At 35.0% G+C, this 22,633-nt stretch overlaps 2 protein-coding genes across 6 annotated transcripts in view; one reads left to right on the forward strand and one right to left on the reverse strand.

The window, feature by feature from the left end:
• LOC125652247 (uncharacterized) overlaps positions 1-3,203 on the forward strand; it is an 11,499-nt gene extending 8,296 nt beyond the window's left edge. For both annotated transcript variants that reach the window (XM_056165967.1, XM_056165966.1), the window contains exon 2: positions 1-3,203. This exon is cut by the window's left edge and continues 138 nt beyond it. In XM_056165967.1, the coding sequence (XP_056021942.1) occupies positions 1-1,567 (1,567 nt within the window). In that variant the 3' untranslated portion in view covers positions 1,568-3,203.
• The window catches only part of LOC125652244 (peroxisomal ATPase PEX6-like), a 52,128-nt gene that overhangs the window by 13,086 nt on the left and 16,409 nt on the right, over positions 1-22,633 (reverse strand). For 2 of the 4 annotated variants that reach the window (XM_048881286.2, XM_048881285.2), the window contains 8 exons: positions 20,598-20,670; positions 19,792-19,869; positions 18,302-18,319; positions 15,723-15,874; positions 15,272-15,373; positions 14,335-14,411; positions 12,525-12,663; positions 11,593-11,713 (listed from right to left, as the gene is read on the reverse strand). In XM_048881286.2, the coding sequence (XP_048737243.1) occupies positions 11,593-11,713; positions 12,525-12,663; positions 14,335-14,411; positions 15,272-15,373; positions 15,723-15,874; positions 18,302-18,319; positions 19,792-19,869; positions 20,598-20,670 (760 nt within the window). The remainder of the gene's footprint in view (positions 1-11,592; positions 11,714-12,524; positions 12,664-14,334; positions 14,412-15,271; positions 15,374-15,722; positions 15,875-18,301; positions 18,320-19,791; positions 19,870-20,597; positions 20,671-22,633) is intronic. The other 2 variants (XM_048881288.2, XM_048881289.2) reach the window with 1 other exon arrangement.

Consider the following 22,633-nt stretch of genomic DNA (forward strand, 5'->3'; position numbering starts at 1 on the left):
CTCAACTGATGAATGCAAGGATCACAAAGTCGTTAAATTCCAGTCCAGAAAATCCACCCCCCTCTACCCTGGATGTACTTCTCATAACAAAGAACGATGTGAAATGTTCTGTAATCAGTGTCATATTCCGGTCTGCAGTACCTGTCTGGCATCAGATCAACATTTAGGTCATAAATTATTGAAAATGATGCAAGTCTTGCAAGAAAAAAAAGAAAAGATTGCCAAAGGAAAAAGGGAATTAAATGAAACAATTTTTCCAACCTACCAGGACATTGTATCTGATGTACAAAACAGAATGAGTCAGTTAAAAAAGAAATATGGAAACCTCTTAACAGCCATAACAAAGCATGGAGAGGTCTGGCACAGAGAAATTGACAAACTTGTCAAGAAACTGAAAGCTGAAGTGGAGGAGATGAAAACCACACAGTCACACACTCTACAGAAACATCTGGATGAAGTGAACAAGAAAATCTCTGATATCAACAATGAAATCAGTTCAATTGATGCTGCTTTGGACTCTAATGACATTTCTACAGTACTGAGTGTTATGCCTGATGTAGATGAATACAAAAAACTTCCACAGAAAATTGTGCCCCTTTTACCTAAATTCACTCCTGGGAGAATTCAAAAAGAACTATGTAAAATGTTTGGAACTTTATCATCAATTTCTGTCCGATCAGAAGAACATGGTTACAGTATAAAGACAAAACAAAAATCCCCAGAAGCTGCATCCTCTCCTGTCATCAAACAGCTGCTTGATGAACCACAGACTGTCACCACCATATTACACATTGGATATAGACATAACCTTTTCAATGTGGGCTGTCTGAGTGATGAAGAAATCTGGACATGTGGAGATATCAGAACCATGAAACTCTACAGCATCAATCAGGGATCACTACTCAAGTCAATCACAACTACATCAGGGTACAGTCCACAGGACATAGCAGTGACAAACAGTGGGGATCTGGTTTATACTGATTACTGGGATAGAACTGTGAACATTGTGAAGAATGAAGAAATACAGACCGTGATCAGACTACAGAACTGGACACCTCATGGTGTCTGTAGTACTGCCGCTGATGACCTCTTGGTTACCATGGTCAGTGATGGTGGGAAACAATCCAAAGTTGTCCGTTACTCTGGCTCCAAAAAGAAACAAACCGTTCAGTTTGATGATCAGGGTCATCCTCTCTATTCATTCGATCATTATAAATACATCATTGAGAACAGGAACCTGGATATCTGTGTGGCCGAGCATAAAGCTAGAGCAGTAAAGGTTGTCAATCATGCCGGGAAACCTAGATTCATGTACATTGGACATACTCCTGCTCCAAAGAACAAACCATTCTGTCCACTAGGAATCACCACAGACAGTCAGAGTCACATCCTTACAGCTGATTATTACAATGACTGTCTCCACATCATAGACCAGGATGGACAGTTCCTCCGTTACATAGACTGTGGACTGAGTGAACCCTGGGGACTGTGTATAGATACAAACGACAATCTGTTTGTTGTTAAATGTAGAAACAAACAAGTGAAGAAAATCAAATATCAGCAGTGAAATTAATCATCAGTGGTGGACTTAGACAGCAGCATGAATACTTACATTTACAAATGCTTCATTGCTAATAAATATACCCCGTTTTAATGCATTTATTCCTCAATATTAATACAGTCAAAACTGCCCACTGTATCAAGCGACTCACTGTCATATGTGACCATAAAAAATAAAAAGTCCCTGTATTAAATGACCAACAATCATGATTTTTACAACCTTTTCATGTAATTTCACGAAATTTTACCTTTATTTAACGACTGTACATTTTTCGATTACAACGCGATTCCTACTTTCGATTTCGTTTGAGCACGACTATTCTGGGAATTATCGCCCCTAACACTTTCGTTTTAAAATGCACAATTCGGCGGTGTTCTTGTTTAGTCGGCCCTCTGAATCAATTATAATACCTAAGTGGTCAACATGCAGGGACGTGTGTGGTTAGTTATTGTTTATTTAACAAAATCAAGGATCAGGGAATCAAGGCCGGTGTATTTGAAATTGAAGGTGTGAATTTCAACAAATTTTAAGAAGTATGGGGAAGATCGGAAATGAAAATCTACCAATTGTTATACCATCATGTTCAACAGAGTGAAAAATTAACCCAATTGCGATATAAATTAGGTAAATATTGTGCTTAGGACTGAAATTTTAAATGGAGTATTTGCTATTTTCCTGCATGAGATACCCGAGGTTTCCAGAATCATGACCGGAACTAGCAGCTCACTTCGACATATCCCGAGTATTTGACACATCCGAGTTCAAGAAAAATGCTGCATTACTTCAAAGCTTAAAAGATTTGCTGTGCACAATGGATATTGTGATTAATTTAATGTCTTCCAAATTGAATAACATATTTCCAGCATTTATTGTACAAACGGAGATGCAACACTTCATCACTTGCTTTCTTACCACCAGACAAGCACTGCATTGTTTTTGGTTACAAGTAGACTATATACATAAATACTCTTTACAACAAAATGTTTATAAGTTTTAAAAGTTTACATGCAGTTCATAAATGAGATTTAAATCTCATGTAAATGTGTAATATGAAATGCATGCAAATTTTATCATTCTTAAACAGATTAAATGTAATTTTTGATGTCAGAATAATAAATTACTGTTTTCCAGATTTTGAACTACACTGTATTATTAATTTTATTTTACAACTATTAAAACCGTACTTGATATTCTTAATGATAAATTCCAAATACATGTAAAGTTATTTTTTCCATTGTACAAACTATTTCTGTTTATTATTTGTGGAATTTTATGCATTAACTGTGGAAAATAGGAAACCTGTATTAAGAGATCACCTGTCATATGTGACCTTTTTTCCATTCTCCGTTGGAGGGTCTCATAATACAGGTTTGACTGTACATACAAAAAATGTTTTGGTTTTTTTTTTGTTTTTGTTTTTTATTTAAGAAGCATATTTAATCAAGCAACATTTACAGAATAAATGTCTAGGTTGTTTGCAATTTAAGGAGAAAAGATTTATAAAAACAAGGGGTACTTTTCCTAATCGTCTTTACTGATTATCTAAATTACACAAATTATGCCATGATTCAATTATTTTTGTACCTGAATAATGAAAACAACAAACTAGACATTTTTCTTTAAATAAAATAATGAATTATCATACTGTGTGTGTACTTATTTCAGTGTACCGAAAATTTATCGTAAGCCAATCATTCACTTGAACTAGAGCCATCAGTAATACGATAAAAGACAAGGTACTTTTAAAAGACAGTTTCCGGCTAATGAAACACAGAATTTATGATGAAACAGGACCTTGGAAAACCCACCAGGAAATTGAAGACATATAAATATTGCATTTTGTACCCTTGATATTGAATTTTAAAAAGACCCATCTTGATTGCTTTTCATTTCTACAGGCTTTCAAGTGACATTTTGCAAAAAATAAGGGCCATTTTTAGGGCAAAATTATCAAAAAATAAGGGCCTTTTTTAGGATTTTTAGACAAAAATAAGGGTTAAATTTACAAATCAATAGGAAAGAAATCATGTTTTACTCACCATTTGCAAGAGTAATAATACAAAAACTAATAACACACTCAGAAGATCATACCAGTTGTCAACAGCCATATTCGGCATTCAGCACAAACCATGATATAATTCAGGTGGACTCCCATATGGCTCACAATCAATGCTGAATATAGCTGATAACCATAATAATCAACATATTCATTTTCTGAAAGTATACTAAGACTAAATTTAATAAATTCCAACACTTACTTTATGTCAAATTTATTTAAACTTTCAAAATTTGAAAATGTAGGAATTTCAACAAAAAATTAGGGCTTTTTTAGGATTCTAAAGCTCAAATAAGGAAAATAAGGGCTGTTGTAGAAAAAAAAAAGAGGAAAATAAGGGCCCGCTTGAAAGCCTGTTTCTAAGGTAGACATCCATAGGTATTTAGCGGTACAATATATACTCGCCTATAAGTAAGATTTTTGTGAGTTAAATTAGGATCCAAAACTCTATGTCTAATGTTTAGGCAAGTCCTAAAAAGATTGGTGTTTTTCTGGATGATGTAATCTAGTATTTTTAAACAACTCTGGCAATTATCATGATTTTATTTGGGGACCATGATTTTAACAAACTTGAATCTGCACAATGTCAGGATGCTTTAATCTAAATTTCTACTTTCCTGGCCTAGTGGTTCTGGAGAAGAGAATTTTTAAAGATTTTCCCTGTATATTTGCATGTAAAAATCTGATCCCCTGTTGTGGCCCCATCCTACTCCTGTGGGCCATAATTTTCACAAACTTGAATCTGCACTATGCCAAGAAGCTTTCATGTACATCTCACCCCAGTGCTTCTTGAGAAGAAGATTTTTAAATGACCCCCACCCTATTTTTGCATTGTTGTGATTATCTCCCCTTTGAAGGGGACATGGCCCTTTAATTGAACAAACTTGAAAGCCCTTCACCCAAGGATGCTTTAGTAAAGTTTGGTTGAAATTTGCCCAGTGATTCTTAAGAAGAAGATGAAAATGTGAAAAGTATTAACACCGACGACAGACAACAGACAAATTTTGATCAGAAAAGCTCACTTGAGCCTTCGACTCAGGTGAGCTAACAAAAAATAAATACCGATAATAGATCAAAGGTACTGTCAACACCTTAAACAATGGATATGGTTGTTGAGTACCTCGATAGTGCCAGGAATTCCTTTCCCAACACTCGCCAGTGACTTGAAGTGACAATTAATGCATATGTAATTATGTTAACATGCTAATTGATGTGCTCTGTAATAGTAACTATGAAATATGCTTTTAATTTCAACAGTGGCTCTAGTGGGCCCCTGGGGCCGAGTGGTTAGAGCATCGCGCTCAAAATCACACGGCCTCTCGCCTCTCCTTGGCACAGGTTCGAATCCTGCTCGCACCGGTAAGTGAGAAAGTTTCCTAGTTTACTTTCGGAAGGTTGGTGGTTTCTTCCCAGGTAAATTGTATCTGGGTTCTCTCTTCCACCAATAAAAACTGGGTGCCACCATATAAATGAAAAATTGTTGAGTGTGGCGGAAAACATCAATCAATCAATCAACAGTGGCTCAGTATTTATTAAATAGAATTATAATTTTGAACATAATTATATTTTTATTTTACTTGGGAGAGTAATGAAGAACATCATTTATACAAGGTAGAAAAAACAATCAAGATCAGTGTTCAAAATATCTACAACAAGGGATATAACTCTTAAAAAACATGTACAAAATAAATGAAAAGGTAGCTTTTGGTTTGTTGAGAATAAAAGGTTAAATATCAATGCCATATCCTAAAATGTTATTTGAACACAGGTAAATACATTAAGAGTATTGATATAAAATCGATTGGTTGAGAAAACAAGATTACCGTATGCACTCGCCTATAAGTTGGATTTTTGGGAGTTAAAAATTGGTCCAAAACTCTACATCCAACTTATGGCGAGTCCTATAAAGATTAGCATTTCTCTGGACAGCGTAATATATAGTATTTTTCAAACAACTTTGTACTCCAACGATTACCGTGATTAACATTGACTGGACATGTTGTATTATTCATGTATTCTAGGATTATATACATAAAGTACAAGTATTTACATATCTTAATGATTTTATATTATTGAAATTGATTTGTTGAGAAAATGAATAAATATCAGCGCATTTCACAAAAATATTATTTGAAACAGAGTTGAAAACGTTGGAGCATTGATTTGAAATTGTCAACCGATTCTTGAAAAAAAATTATACCGACTTATAAGCGGGTCAATGGCAAATCCCTCCAAAATAGCTTACAAAATATACAACCGACTTACAGGCGAACCAACCTATAGGCGAGTATATACGGTACATATCAGCGTAATTTCTCAAAATATTGTTTGAAACAGAGGTAAAAATATTAGAGATTGTTAATCACTTCTGGCAAAAAGTTGTACCGACTTGTAAGTGGGTCAATGGCAAATTCCTCCAAAATTACCCTAAGAAATACAACTGACTTGCATGTGACTTACTTATAGGCGAGTATATATTGTCAATCAACCAGTCAACAGATAATAAGATACCTGTCTAATCATACATAAATCAACTGGTCAGTAGATGAAGACATTTTACATTATATTTTTCTCTGTCCACAAATATTCAAGAACTGGCTGAATATCATTTTTACATTTTTTCGAAATTTTTAACAATTTCTACAATTCACAAATGGCAAATTGTATCACATTTTTCATTAAAAAATTACTGAAGTTTGGTATCAAACATGAAAGTTTCCATGCCATATATTATTTGCATCTAAAATTACAGATCGTCTGAAAATAGTAGTAGGTTTAGATGTCAAATGCTAGAGCCATATACTGCTACTTAATTTCTGATTATCATTAATTTGGTTATCATTAAATCTACTACAAATATCTCAAAAACTATATAATAATCACTGAAATAGAATAGTATTGATAGGGTGTATTTCATGTGTCAGATCATGCCGGCTCTGCACACAGTACATACATCATCATTCCTTTTACTTTTCATAACGTAAAGTCATTGTATGCCATCATTTTCATCAATTGAATTACATTTTACAAGTAATATTTAAGGTTACATCAATAATGTAACATTTTACACGCAATAGTTAAGGTTACATCAATAACGTAACATTTTACACGTAATAGTTAAGGTTACATCAATAACATAACATATTTTACACTTAATAGTTAAGGTTACATCAATAACATAACATTTTACAAGTATTTATTTAAGGTTAAGATAATTGGTACTTGGAGGCAGTTGTTACTGCTTCAGTACTACACAATAGAGGGTGGGGGTGGGGGGGGGGAACCAAGTGAAGGACAAGGTACGTTTGGGGCCAAATTTAGCCCCGCGTCCAAATAAAATGATATTCCTCAAAATTCTTTCATATGGTGTATACTTCCATAAAATGGTTATGATGTCTTCGTAAAAAGCTTTACTTACGTATAATACATATGTAAATACAGTATAGTTTATGATAATGTTGTGCCATTTTGACGTTACTTTATGCGACGTCATGAACAAGAAAGCTATGTCATGAACTCAATATGAAAATAATCCAATTTATGTCACCATACGCTCAAAGTTTTATTAAACAAATGTGCACTATGTTTTTTATTTGAAAAGTTTGAGTTTTTCCAAAAGCTTTAATCAATTGTAGATGATTCGATGCGCCGGATGCTGTGATTTGAAGGACGATTAGTGTACTTGTATCTAAGAATTGTAGAGCAACCCATATATATTCATTCAATTTTAACATTGTATTTACATTTGCATCCAATTTGCATTGTTTTGATTTAAATTAAATAAATATCATATATGTATGTAGCGCGTGGTTACCTAAGTTATTCTTGTGTGTATATGTACACTTTGTTCTTTTTTTTCGAGCGCACTAAATGTTTTCAGCGAAGGAACACGCACTAACCAATGCTACATTGGATTGTACATGTAGTAAAAAGAACATGAAATTCATTCAGAATATATGTGAAAAGATATATTATAAAACAAACTTGAAAAGTTTTTTTTTAAAATTCAACACACGACAATGGGACTGAATGTGAACTTTATAGGATGTGATAAGATTTACAAACAATGTAATAAGTTCTACACAAGAGTTGACACTGACACCATGAAAAACCTAACAAAAAATAATCTTGTCGGTATTATATTCAATGTTTTAGCGTATACACTTGCATCTATTTACACTCTTTATTTGAAAAAAAATATACAGGCTCCTGACAATTATCTTTATATAACAAATCTTTCAATGCATTAGTATTTATGCAAAGGAAAAAAGTTTGAATCATAAATCATATGCATTGTCTCAAACCACGTCCGAAGTCCGCAAGGGAGAGGATCGTATATTTTTTATCCCCCCCCCCTACCTTTTGATACATGCCGATTTAGTCGGAGATATGAAAACAACCTTGGTTTCCCTGTCTAATAAATCATTCAACAATTCCTTTTTGGCCAGTTTCTAATGATGAATGAAGCAGAGACTGTCTATTAACACTACCAAAGTCAATCACTATGACAGTGCATCAGCATATATATAATGCCGTCAGTCAAAAATATTTATATTTTCCAGCAATTGTCAAAATAATGAAAGGTGTAAGATCTAATCAGTTTTTGACACTAAGTTTTTTCACTATACTAGTATAAAGGACTACTAGAATCTATAATTTACTAGCCCTGCTAATTTGTGACTAGTCCGGCTGCTGAAAGTAAACGGCCGAGTCGCGATGCGACGAGGGGAAGAGTGCGGGAGGGGCTTGTCCCCTCTTAAAGAGGGTGGGGGTCCGGGAAAAAAATTCAAAATCTAGATGCAAATTGTTCATTTGAGACAAATAAATGAAAATTTTATGACCAAATCTAGCCTCTTTTTCTCTCATCAAACCATCATATTTATGCTTGAATATCATGAAGAATACGTCGATGTGTAGCATAGTACCATATTTTGTCGAATATGATATGCACTTTTTTTCAAGGATTTTTGGTGTGAGAAAGGGTTGCGCATTGTTTACCAAATAGTTTGTTTTTTCAAGTGAAGCTCGGCGGTTAAGTAATGTTTTACTCGGAGACATATCGTATGCTTGTTCACGTTGTTCACCTAATCAATCTCAAGAAAATTACTACAGAACGTAAAATTGTAGAAAAAGTTATGCTTAACAATATGTAAATAATTAAATTATTATAAAACAGCCAATTAAGTTTCATTCGATCTTAAATTCATATTAGATATTCATCATCGTGCAAAAGTGCCACGATATCATCAGACCGTGACCATTACCGGCACATGTTTTTCGAAGCCATTGTTGTGTACAAGGACTTCGTCACTTGATTTTGTCAGACACCTTATTCAGGGTACTTTCTGCATGCTGCACGATTTCCATGGATCTGGGAATATGCGATTTTCTTTTGTAGTAAATGACACGCGACTGACGTACTTCATCTATCTAAATGCAGCGAAATTTCGGAGAGTTATGTTTGAATTCTTCATTTCACTACTGTCTCCAAATAATGGTAGTGTACGATAACAACACATTGAACAATTGTTCAATATTTTTACTTTATTTCTATAACGTCGGCTATTTGAATTATTTGAAGTTTAAACAAAGAAAATATCGAGTGTTCAAACTTTAATGCTACAAAATATCATGCTTTGCTAAAATTAATATATTATTATCACGCTGTATCCAAATTCCTGTGCTTTGTTGAGAACTTACATTATTTCCACAAAGATTTCTAATGAAATTGAAATCGAAAAAAGCCAAGAATACTGCTTGGTTAGAATGTTTACATTAATCACCAGTAATTATGTAAATTGGGAAAAGGATATCAAATAATCGTTCCAGTTTTATACAAATGATGATATTGTGCTCTGGTTTAGTCCTCATTACTTTGCGCACAAATTACAAGCAACTTTAATTCCAGAGGGTAGGGGGTGTCCGGACCTCCACTCTAGATCCGTGCATGATTCGGATATAGTCATTAAGCGGTGTTTTGTGCACATGCCACCCACTAAATGCTAAGTGACCGACGGTGAGTGGGGTGGTTAGAGTGTAAATGCAGGAAAAGAAAGTTCTCCTTATGTGTGAAAATTGCGTTCTAATACTTCAACACCAGTTTCACGATTTAATGATGAAAATAGTAACCAATGACTAGCTATCATGTATTTTTAAATAAGACTATGTCACAGAACACGTGCTTCAGTTATCGACAAATGTAAGGTGATTCTATAAACAAATAATTATTACAGCGACGTAGCAACAGGGGAATTTGGCCCGCACATTCTTTTGTTTTGAGAATGTAGTTTTTCCATAAATTTTACATGCGAATTTTGATGTATCCCCCCCCCTCCCCCCTTTATGGTAGTACTGAATGCTTGCGAAAATTTAAGCATGAAACGATTAGAGTTGTAGATCTGTTGACATTGATTGCAAATGCAGTCAGAGTCGTTCGTTTCTACTAAAAATGTTTTCTTAAGAAATGCTTTTTATCTATTTTTTACATGTAATGATCGGGGTTCACCGGGTTTTGTCCTCTTAGAACACACAATACAAGCGTATACTTTATCTTTTAGCTTACAAATGAGTAATAATTTAGATATCTAGATATTACATCGTTCATCTATCAACTACCAACATTCACTCTTATAGCAGGGTAGATGCAAATATTTCATTACCATATCATGGAGTAACCTCTCCTAAATGAGTTCGACAACTTTGTAATATAAACGACAGATCGATGAAGTTGGAATTGTTTTGATAGGAAACATGCATGTCATATAACTACAGGTACTGCAGCATGTAAATAATGAACAATATATTGTAATGAATTGATTTTCAAGTGTATATATTTAAAGCCTGTATGTTTGACTTGCTACTAATTCAATTTTTACGGGGAAAATCTTGCACTATTATGCTCTGATATAAAGGTACCAATTAAGCTATCGCGCTTTCATTTTCGATATTATACGTTTTATTTTATAAACAAAGATTGCATTCGGTTGCAGATGTTATTTTTTTTTAAAAAGCCTTAATAACATACATATTATGTATCATGAGTGGGTTTTTTATTCAGATGGACACTCATTAGATGTGTCTGACATATTGCTTAATACAATTTTAGAATAGCATTTGAAATTACACATGTACGTTAGAATATTATGACTGGCAAGGCATATTTAGACATGTATTTAGATACTCATTGTAGCCGCCACAGTATATGCACACCAATTTAGAGGGATAATTCATATCATAAACTATCTATGTTAAAAAAGAATATGTGATTGAACTTTGCCATGTGTTACATTAATTGCGTTGATATCATTGCGTATCTATATCAAACATAAAACGAGTAAAATTGGAATCGGAAATATTTGTGTCGAAGATTCCAATTCTCTGATTACACACTATCTTCTTCAATGTAAACTATGTAGAGTCTTATTAAATTTAATATGCTGTACATATGCATATTATTTATTAATTAAATTTGTATATATGAACACCATCAACGTTGAAATTTGTATTACAGATGAACGCGGGAAATGGTTAAACGTTAAATTTAATAGTCTGCTCATTTACCAACCAAGTTGAAATTTTGCTCATTACTGACTTTCAACATGATTAATTTGTACACAAAACATCTTTGTGGTTGTTGCATGTGCTCGATCTTAAAAATGGTTTCAAAGACATAAAAAACGGCTAATTTTGGCGATTTCGGTAAATCATGTTTATCGGAAATAAGGAAAATGACGTCACAGAACATAACACATCACTAATTTCCACATGTATCATCAGGGCCAATGCCCTAGTGCATAATTATAATGATTAAACCAAGTGAAACAACATTTTAAATTTATCCTAATTTTGTGGCGAAATTTGGGTCTTAATGTACCTTGCTCTTTATGATTTTCACATTTATAATATCCTTCTGATTCAGTATATACACCTACCCGATCGCCTCAGTCCTAATTCAGTATACAGTATATATACCTACCCGATCGCCTCAATCCAGCAGCCAACAATTCTGGATACTGTAATGGTAGCTGAATGGTGTCCAGAATTTCTGATTTTACCTCCGCTAATCCTCCCACATCATCCCATGACACATCTGGAATCTATAAATATATACTAAGACTAATAATTCAGCTGTTCTACTAAACATACAAGCACCTGCTAGACGAGCAGCATCCCATGGCACATCTGGTATCTATGAAGAAGAACTCAGACTGATAAAGCCTCAAGTCTACTAAACATACAAGTACCTGCTAGATGAGCAGCATCCCTATGAATTTACTAAGTTTAACATCCATTTCTTGCCTACATTTGATTGCCAAGCCTATTAGCCTACGTTTGAACTGACCAGCCTATCTCCCTATGTTTGAACCGTCCGTCCCATGTTTAAACCCCCCAGCCCATATTCGAACCAACTGGCCAATCATCCTATGTTTGAACAGCCTACATTTGAACCACCCAGCATATGTTTGAACTGCCTGGCCTATCAGCCTACATTTGAACTGCCCAGCCTATGTTTGAACTGCCCAGCCAATGTTTGAACCATCAAGCCTATGTTTGAACCACCTGGCTTATCATGATTTGGGACTTACCTTTGGAGCCCCATTAGTGATTTGGTCTCAAGAGGTTCCGGGTTAGAATAGACCCGCAATACCCCTTGCTTGTTGTAAGAAGCGACGAAATGGGGTGGTCCTTCGAATGAGACCGCAAAAACCGAGGCTCTGTATCACAGCACTACAGGTGTGGCACGATAAAGACCCCTCCCTGCTCAAAGGCCACAAGTGCCGAGCATAGGCTTAAAGTTGCAGCCCTTCACTGGCAATGGTGACGTCTCCATATGAGTGAAATAATCTTGAGCAGGGCGTTAAAACAATATAAAATCAATCAATCAAACTATAGTGAATTGGGACCTACCTTTGGAGCCCCTATGGTGTCAGAATGAGCCTCCTGGAGCTGGTCCAGAGCTCTGACAAAATGATCTTGCTGTACCACTGTTCCAACAGTTGCAATGTCTTCCTCTTCTTCCACAGTCAACGACTCCCTGCTACCCTTGCTGCAACATTAAACATCAGTCATATTGATGTGGTGGATTCAATATTCTACACAAGTACAGTACAACACACTTATAACTAACGTGTATAACTAATATGCCAGTTTCGAGATTAGAGCTCTCCTGTGTAGGAGGTGCATTTAGTGGAACTTTGGATGCTTAGGTGGGACAGAGAGGTACTACAGTCAGTGAGAAAGACGATAAAATGTATAAAAACCGACTTCTTTTTAAGTACTTGATGTAGGAAATATAAAATACTATCAAAAGAAATGTTTTACTAAAGTGGAAACATAAATAAAATGCCATATTTCCAAGCAATGTCCTGGATATGATAGGTAGGAGCAACAAAATAAAGTGATATAATAGGAATTCTAAGTATTTAATTACTTCTTGAATACTTATCATTTACTTAGTTTGTGTATCAGTCGAAAATGGGTGATGAAACTGCGTATGATAAACTTACTGAGTAGATTCACTTATGCAGTGATGAATATCTGTCCCACTCCCACGTGTAAACAAGTTGTTTTGCACCTTACTAAGTATGAGAGTTCTTCAAAGGGAAATAACTCGGACGTATCTCGAAACCGGCGGATTCATTTACCCTTTGCGAGGAAAATAACAAAAGAATTATTGTATATGACAAAGTTTGTTTCAAATGAACTTTTTTTGCTGGCCCTGTAGGTTTGCTACAACTGTGTTTTATTGTGATTAATTTTTTGTTGATACACGAGAAACCTCTTTCATGAAACCGAAGCAATCATTTATTTAGATGCAAGTCCTTTGGAGAATTACATTTGTCACATTTTCATGAATTGACACTGAAAGGCAATTTAACCGAATTAAGCATATTAAGAATAAGATTTCACACCTTGATATTGGCTGGTGTTCTTACCAGTGTGTTAACACTGATCTGTACTTACCAGTGTGTTAATACTGATCTGTACTTACCAGTGTGTTAATACTGATCTGTACTTACCAGTGTTAACACTGATCTGTACTTACCAGTGTGTTAACACTGATCTGTTCTTACCAGTGTGTTAATACTGATCTGTACTTACCAGTGTGTTAATACTGATCTGTACTTACCAGTGTGTTAACACTGATCTGTACTTACCAGTGTGTTAATACTGATCTGTACTTACCAGTGTGTTAATACTGATCTGTACTTACCAGTGTGTTAATGCTGATCTGTACTTACCAGTGTGTTAACGCTGATCTGTACTTACCAATGTGTTAACGCTGATCTGTACTTACCAGTGTGTTAACGCTGATCTGTACTTACCAGTGTGTTAACACTGATCTGTACTTACCAGTGTGTTAACACTGATCTGTTCTTACCAGTGTGTTAATACTGATCTGTACTTACCAGTGTGTTAATACTGATCTGTACTTACCAGTGTGTTAATACTGATCTGTACTTACCAGTGTGTTAATACTGATCTGTACTTACCAGTGTGTTAATACTGATCTGTACTTACCAGTGTGTTAACACTGATCTGTACTTACCAGTGTGTTAACACTGATCTGTACTTACCAGTGTGTTAACACTGATCTGTACTTACCAGTGTGTTAACACTGATCTGTACTTACCAGTGTGTTAATACTGATCTGTACTTACCAGTGTGTTAATACTGATCTGTACTTACCAGTGTGTTAACACTGATCTGTACTTACCAGTGTGTTAATACTGATCTGTATGCCTCTCTCTTGGCATGAGCTACAAGGGCAACCAGGTCACCGAGCACAAATCCCTGAAAAATGAAAGAAAGCAAAAATGAGCAAGCTCACATACCCAACGCTCCAACATTGCTTGACATTGCCTCACATAATAATGGTAATGCTATGCATTACTGCAAGAACAGAACAGACGGGCTCGAAATTCTAAGTTCAAAAGGGGCATAACTCCCATAAAAATTACTGAATCAGAATTTCCTGGGAATATGCACATCTACACAGTGTGTCCTTATCAATTACAAAGTTTCACAAAATTCTGTTGAGTGGTCTCAGAGGAGTTACGCTGACAAAAAAGGAACTGATGGACGGGTCAAAAAATTATACCCTTCGCAACTTCGTTGGGTGGGGTATAATAAAGGGGAGCTAATTCTGGAGTTCTTGATTTGTGTGCTAAATAATGAAATCACAAGCGTATGACAAATTCTAGATCTGTGATTATTACAGCAGTCCTCTGTGCTAGATACTATCCAGATATATTACCAGAATATGACACATTCTAGATAGACCTGAGTGTACTTACAGCAGTCCTCTGTGCTAGATATTGACCTGAGAGATCTGTGTGTGTACTTACAGTAGTTCTCTGTGCTAGATATTGACCTGAGAGATCTGTGTGTGTACTTACAGTAGTTCTCTGTGCTAGATATTGACCTGAGAGATCTGTGTGTGTACTTACAGCAGTCCTCTGTGCTAGATATTGACCTGAGAGATCTGTGTGTGTACTTACAGTAGTTCTCTGTGCTAGATATTGACCTGAGAGATCTGTGTGTGTACTTACAGCAGTCCTCTGTGCTAGATATTGACCTGAGAGATCTGTGTGTGTACTTACAGTAGTTCTCTGTGCTAGATATTGACCTGAGAGATCTGTGTGTGTACTTACAGCAGTCCTCTGTGCTAGATATTGACCCGAGAGATCACCAGAGTATGAAACATTCTGCAACAAACCATCCATGATCTCTGCCCTTTCATTTTCATTAGGAACCTGGATAATATATTTTTCAGAAAAAAAAACTTCAGAAATGTGTGAAATATGTACATCGAAGTAATACATGTATATGTATGTATAGTAAAACAAACTCATAACAAACACACTTACAATGAAGTCACATTTATTGTGAAGTGATATAATTTCTCTATGAGAGAAAAATAAGGAAATTCGTATTGGATATTGTGAAGAACTGTCTTTGCTGGCTCTGGAGGTTCACTATAACTGTGTTATACTGTATAATGAAGTTTAGTTATAACAAAATGTCTTTTGCTGGCCTTGGAGGTTCACTATAACTGTGTTTTACTGTATATGTCTTCAAATGATTTGAAATTCTTAAACTAACCTCTATGTCTATTTTGTGTAGAAATGACTCGTGGATGTCGGCTGCCAGGTTGCCAGGTGAATGAGTGGTTCCTATGACAACCACAGGATACTCTATATATTCTTTTCTCAGCTTTACAACACAGGCCTTAAAACTCCCTGCGACTCTGGGGTCTTAAAAATCAAAAATAGAGAAGATCATTATTGAGGTATCTGCAAGTTTACTATCTCTGCCTGGAGACACACAGAGAACTGAATACATGTATATATAACAACAATAACCCTGCTATCAGATGGAAGGAAATATGTGTATTTCAGAATGTTCTCTTAAAACAAACTATTCAACATCTACATTTGTTTATCACAATGTAAAAATTCAGAAAGTAATGACATACATAATATGTAAGCATCCATTAGCATTCAGAGAAGGTACTCCACAAAGAACAAGATCTGATAATTATATGACATCCAGAAGTTGCAAAATTCTTTATAAATTAAATTTGCTTTATTTGATGCACCTCAGCTGTTAATTTGAATTTGACAAAAATGATCTAAATTCAGAATTATGACATCATTTGAAATTAACACTCACTGCCAAAGCATGATTTAATCATGAAATAAACACTTCTGAATACGACAATAGATAACTTGCGAATTTTAGAAACAGGTGTTCTTGCTTCGATGTCAAAGATGCTAGAATATGAATCCTGATAAAAATATACACATAGTAGTTTTACCTTATAGCAGTTTTTTTCCGTAAAACAATAAATTTGGTTAGATAGCTTTCCACTAAAATTTCACACACCAAATATGCACCCAAATGCGATTTCAATATTTGCAAGAGAGATAACTCTTCCTTGTCCGACAAAATCTATTCCGCTAAAATTATTACAATACCTTTGAGTAATCAAATCACCAAATTTTAGACCAGCGGAAAAAACCCGCCATACGGTATCAGATCTTATACATAAAGTGGCACATGCTATATGACATTTTGAATACAATTTAAATCAGTGACCTGCAATTTCACATATACAAGGCATAGGAACCATTACCACAATTACGCATGCAAAAGATGTAGATTGAAATTCATGGGTTTCCTATCCTACACAGATTCTTATATATCTCATCGACACAATTACATCAAGAGATTCTGTAAACCAACTATTCATTTTTAACAATTTTATTTCGTGATTTGCCAGTGATAAACTAGTTTGTGGCGACTAATTTAAACAAGTACAAGAGCCTGGCATTAAAGGAGTGGTTCACAGCAAAAAATATTCATGATGATGAGATTCTCGAGAACATTGGAAAAATATCCCGCATGCAAATAAAAGTTGGTTTACAGTAAATTTACACAGTGTAATTGACGTTCATGTACACACATTAGTGGTAATCTAAATAATTTAGTTAATGTGGTTTACGGTATACATGTACCTCCCTAGGAGAACCATTTACACAATAAGTGGGGTCAACTACTGCCATCACCGTGCTCCGATTTTACTAATGGTGCATAAAATTAATGCTTAATATCATTCTTATATCAACAAAGTCAAAACTGGAAACCAATGTCTTAAGGTCGAAATTGCGGAGGATTCTCACGAGTGGATGTAGTATTCCATAGGGTCTGGATCAAAAGTTATAAACTTAAAGTAAACAGATCACCAACACATCATGAGAATGCATGAGTAAATTTGTTTGGTTGACTGGTTTTGACCATGGGGTGGTCATCACCAGAAAATACAAAGGATCCCTAAAGTGGGGGATGTCCCCTTACAACATGACCTATTTCAAAGTCTTCTCCACAGTCTTGTACACAGTGAATTTCATCCTAATGAAAAATATGGTTTCATTTCTTGTAATTATTTACTCTTATTATAATGAATTCTTTTCACGACCTTGAGATATCAAAACTGACCTTGAAAATCTACAGAAACCAAGACCTTTATGCAATGTACTACAGTATTTCTGAAAGCTTGATAACAATCAGATACTGTACACCTTCAAGTGACAATGACTTAAAACATTTGACCTTGAAAAGCAATAAGATTGCAGATATAAATGAAAGATACCATGCAATAAACTTTGTTTCAAATCAAAAAAGAAAATTGTTTTTAATTTTACACACAATTCTAAGGCAACAAATTTACATATAAATGTATGTAATGTTTCATTTTGATTAATGAGGGTAATTTTATTTTACCGGTACAATAATTCAAAATCAACAAAAATGCAGGTAAGTCACAACAATGCCATGTTATTTTGCTGAATTTTCAGAGTGAAACACAAACGGAGCACTGAGCAGTGATCACAAATCCCATAAATGCTCTACACGGTGAGATATCGGGCTGACAAATTCAATTCCCATTCCTTCAAGAATTCCACTCTTAAAATTTCACTTAGAATTTTTTGGTTCATCAATGAGTTGTTTTGCTTGGTGCCATATTGTCACACAGAAATGAAACAGAATTTTTTGACATCATTTTGCAAATGAAGAAACATACATTAAGAAAGACATTTCCTTAGTAACTAAAGAAGCTAAATGTGCATAGTAGTAAAAACGTAAATGCAAATATACAAATGACAAAAGTGAACGCATACCAGCAAGACTACCAATACCTGTCAAATAAAGAAAACAAACCTGGACTGTGGACATCTCTTTCATGTACAAACAGTTACAGACACTTGTTTCAGAAATCAAATACAGTAATTTGTCATTTGAAAACTTGCTTATAAATTGTCCGACTTGGTTAAAAAATACTAGTGAATTGCACGTGCATGTCACAGACTAAGACAGATCTACAGTCAACTCTCGATAAATCGCACCCTTTTCTTCTTTCGAATTTATGGCGTTGTAACGAATTTCATGAGGAATTGAATTTCCACCATCTTGAAGAGAAAGAGCTATATCATGTACTATTCTTGTGTGTGTGTGTGTGTATATATATATATATATACATTATAGGTTAATTCTTCTTTACTTACAATACTTATGTAATTACGATAAAGTAATATATCTTGTAAAAATATTTTCAAATTTTCGAACATGTTTAAAATAGTTTTATCAATAATAAGGCTTCATTTTAAAACAATAAAAGTACAAGACAAATATACACAGCATATGTTCCAAGTTATTTAAAAACCTTGTCCAGTGTCGGTATTTAGCACACTGCATGGCTATTTCCTGGTGGGTGAGTCGTTATCAACTGGACAAAGATCAACGAGTATTTCACCCTTTGCAACCAAAATATCACCAATTGTCCCCCTTCTTATGAACTTTTTCCATAGAACAGTAAAATAATTGGTGATTGTTGTATACATTTCGGATGGTTTCCGTGGTATGTAATGATTTGCTTAGAAATTCAACAGAAACCTCTTTTGTGGTGAAACTATAGCTAAACTGAAATTTTTTTCTATGATGTAAAAACAACAAGACTACAGTTAACATTACATCATTTTCTTGTGCATTTAATTAAGCAATTACTGGGATCCTTCTGGCCAGCTGTACGTTGGAATTCAATAATGACCAATTTCCTGTTTCACTGACCATGTGCACCAGTGGTGGTCTATCGAGATAATTAACACTTTGAAATAGACTTTTGTAAGAAAAACACCATGGCAAACAGTGATCATGAATTTGGCGTTTTAATGAGAATTTTAAGTAATTGGAAAATGTTCTTTAAAAAATGCGGCGTTATAATGAAAATGGCGATGAATTGAGTGGTGATAATTCGAGAGTTAATTGTACTTGTCTTTGCTAGCCAAGTGCTTAAGATCCACTCCACTTCTTCCACAAGAGGGGAATGGATCACAAGCATTTGGTTAGCAAGGATGGATATACTGGACGTTAAATAGATGGACAAACTGGACACTTACACAGATGGACAAACTGGACATCACACAGATGGACAAACTGGACAATCACACAGAGATGAAATACCTCTGACAATGATTATCTATTGTATTCTCCACACCAGGGTCTAACTCGTAGAGTAAAACTCTGTCTGCCATTCTGACAGATCTTACATTATACCAGGGCTCTAACTCGTACAGTAAAACTCTGTCTGTCATTCTGATAGATCATACATTACCTTCAACACTTCTATCTTTATCCTTTCCTAGTGCATGAATGCTATGTAGCAACAAGATACAAGGAGAAAACGTACTAGCTGAAAGAAGAAAATAAACATATACCTCAATATTCTACTGAGGCAAATACAGTCAAACCTTCATATCTTGAACTCGATGGGGCCGAGAAAGGGTTTCAAGATATCCAAGGATTCAAGATATTGAAGTTAAAACGCATAAAACAAATGTAGTTGGGACTTCCAACTCACTCCGATATATCCATCATCAAAGTTCAACTGTACCCTATATACTCTTTGAAGTTTTCACTGAACACTGTATCACTTTTAAAATATGCACCATTAGAACAAAGTCTGGTTTAAGTCTTCTACGAGTAAGAGTTTATTTGTGAAAACTAAATTTTCATGAATGGTTAGAACCGTGAAATTAAGCACAAATAATTGTGAATAAAATGTGATTTACAGTATCTAGAACAAGCTGTATTTGTGAAACTCTGATGCCCCCAGATTACAACAAAGTGGAACCAGGTCCAAAGTCAATGTTAAGCTCATAAGGTCAAAGATTTTGGAATCAATGGAAAGGTCTTGCCGCAAGGAATACACATACCAAATATGAAAGCTTTACGTTGTATGGCGTAAAAGATATGTCCAAGGTTAAAGTTTTTTGCCACAGACAGATGGAAGGACGGACGTAGACAGACAGGCCAAAAACTATATGCCCCCGAATCTTCAATTCCGGGGGCAAAAATAAAAATAAGAAATTATGACCATGAAATTTTCATATAAAAATACATCAAATTTGGATGATTTACCTGCATTGAAGACATTCTTGATTCTGGCTTCAATAGACCCTGAGGACTCCCCATATAGACTGTGACAGTTCACCTGAGGAAACAATATTGGACTGTTGTACAAACAGTAAAGGTTTCCAGGTACAAAACAGGATGATCAACATTTTACAGTACATAAAGTCATGTAGTAGTGGCACAGTAAATAAAGTCCTGAAGTAGTGGACACAGTACATAAAGTCCTGAAGTAGTGGACACAGTACATAAAGTCCTGAAGTAGTGGACACAGTAAATAAAGTCATGAAGTAGTGGCACAGTTAAATAAAGTCATGAAGTAGTGGACACAGTACATAAAGTCATGAAGTAGTGGACACAGTACATAAAGTCATGAAGTAGTGGCACAGTACATAAAGTCATGAAGTAGTGGACACAGTACATAAAGTCATGAAGTAGTGGACACAGTACATAAAGTCATGAAGTAGTGGCACAGTACATAAAGTCATGAAGTAGTGGACACAATAAATAAAGTCATGAAGTAGTGGACACAGTAAATAGTCATGAAGTAGTGGACACAGTAAATAAAGTCATGAAGTAGTGGACACAATAAATAAAGTCATGAAGTAGTGGACACAGTACATAAAGTCATGAAGTAGTGGACACAGTAAATAAAGTCATGAAGTAGTGGACACAGTAAATAAAGTCATGAAGTAGTGGACACAGTACATAAAGTCATGAAGTAGTGGACACAGTACATAAAGTCATGAAGTAGTGGCACAGTACATAAAGTCATGAAGTAGTGGACACAGTACATAAAGTCATGAAGTAGTGGACACAGTACATAAAGTCATGAAGTAGTGGCACAGTACATAAAGTCATGAAGTAGTGGACACAATAAATAAAGTCATGAAGTAGTGGACACAGTAAATAGTCATGAAGTAGTGGACACAGTAAATAAAGTCATGAAGTAGTGGCACAGTACATAAAGTCATGAAATAGTGGACACAATAAATAAAGTCATGAAGTAGTGGACACAGTAAATAAAGTCATGAAGTAGTGGACACAGTAAATAAAGTCATGAAGTAGTGGACACAGTACATAAAGTCATGAAGTAGTGGACACAGTAAATAAAGTCATGAAGTAGTGGCACAGTACATAAAGTCATGAAGTAGTGGACACAGTATTAAAATAAAGTCATGAAGTAGTGGACACAGTAAATAAAGTCATGAAGTAGTGGACACAGTACATAAAGTCATGAAGTAGTGGACACAGTAAATAAAGTCATGAAGTAGTGGACACAGTAAATAAAGTCATGAAGTAGTGGACACAGTATTAAAATAAAGTCATGAAGTAGTGGACACAGTAAATAAAGTCATGAAGTAGTGGACACAGTACATAAAGTCATGAAGTAGTGGACACAGTAAATAAAGTCATGAAGTAGTGGACACAGTAAATAAAGTCATGAAGTAGTGGACACAGTAAATAAAGTCATGAAGTAGTGGACACAGTACATAAAGTCATGAAGTAGTGGACACAATAAATAAAGTCATGAAGTAGTGGACACAGTAAATAAAGTCATGAAGTAGTGGCACAGTATTAAAATAAAGTCCTGAAGTAGTGGCACAGTACATAAAGTCATGAAGTAGTGGACACAGTAAATAAAGTCATGAAGTAGTGGACACAGTAAATAAAGTCATGAAGTAGTGGCACAGTACATAAAGTCATGAAGTAGTGGACACAGTACATAAAGTCATGAAGTAGTGGACACAGTAAATAAAGTCATGAAGTAGTGGACACAGTAAACAGTCATGAAGTAGTGGACACAGTAAATAAAGTCATGAAGTAGTGGACACAGTATTAAAATAAAGTCATGAAGTAGTGGACACAATAAACAAGAGGTACTGTGAGCAATGCTCACTAAGAATACCCCCCGCTTACCCCAATCTCCCAAAGGGTGTTGGTAATAGGTATAAACTACCTCTTTTCTGAGTGTAAAAAACAAATGGCATGACAAACCGAACCATATTGCTACTTCGATGTCCAGTGCACGTGACCTTTGACCT

This window comes from Ostrea edulis, chromosome 5 (assembly GCF_947568905.1).
Source record: "Ostrea edulis chromosome 5, xbOstEdul1.1, whole genome shotgun sequence".
NCBI classification, from domain to species: Eukaryota; Metazoa; Mollusca; class Bivalvia; order Ostreida; family Ostreidae; genus Ostrea; species Ostrea edulis.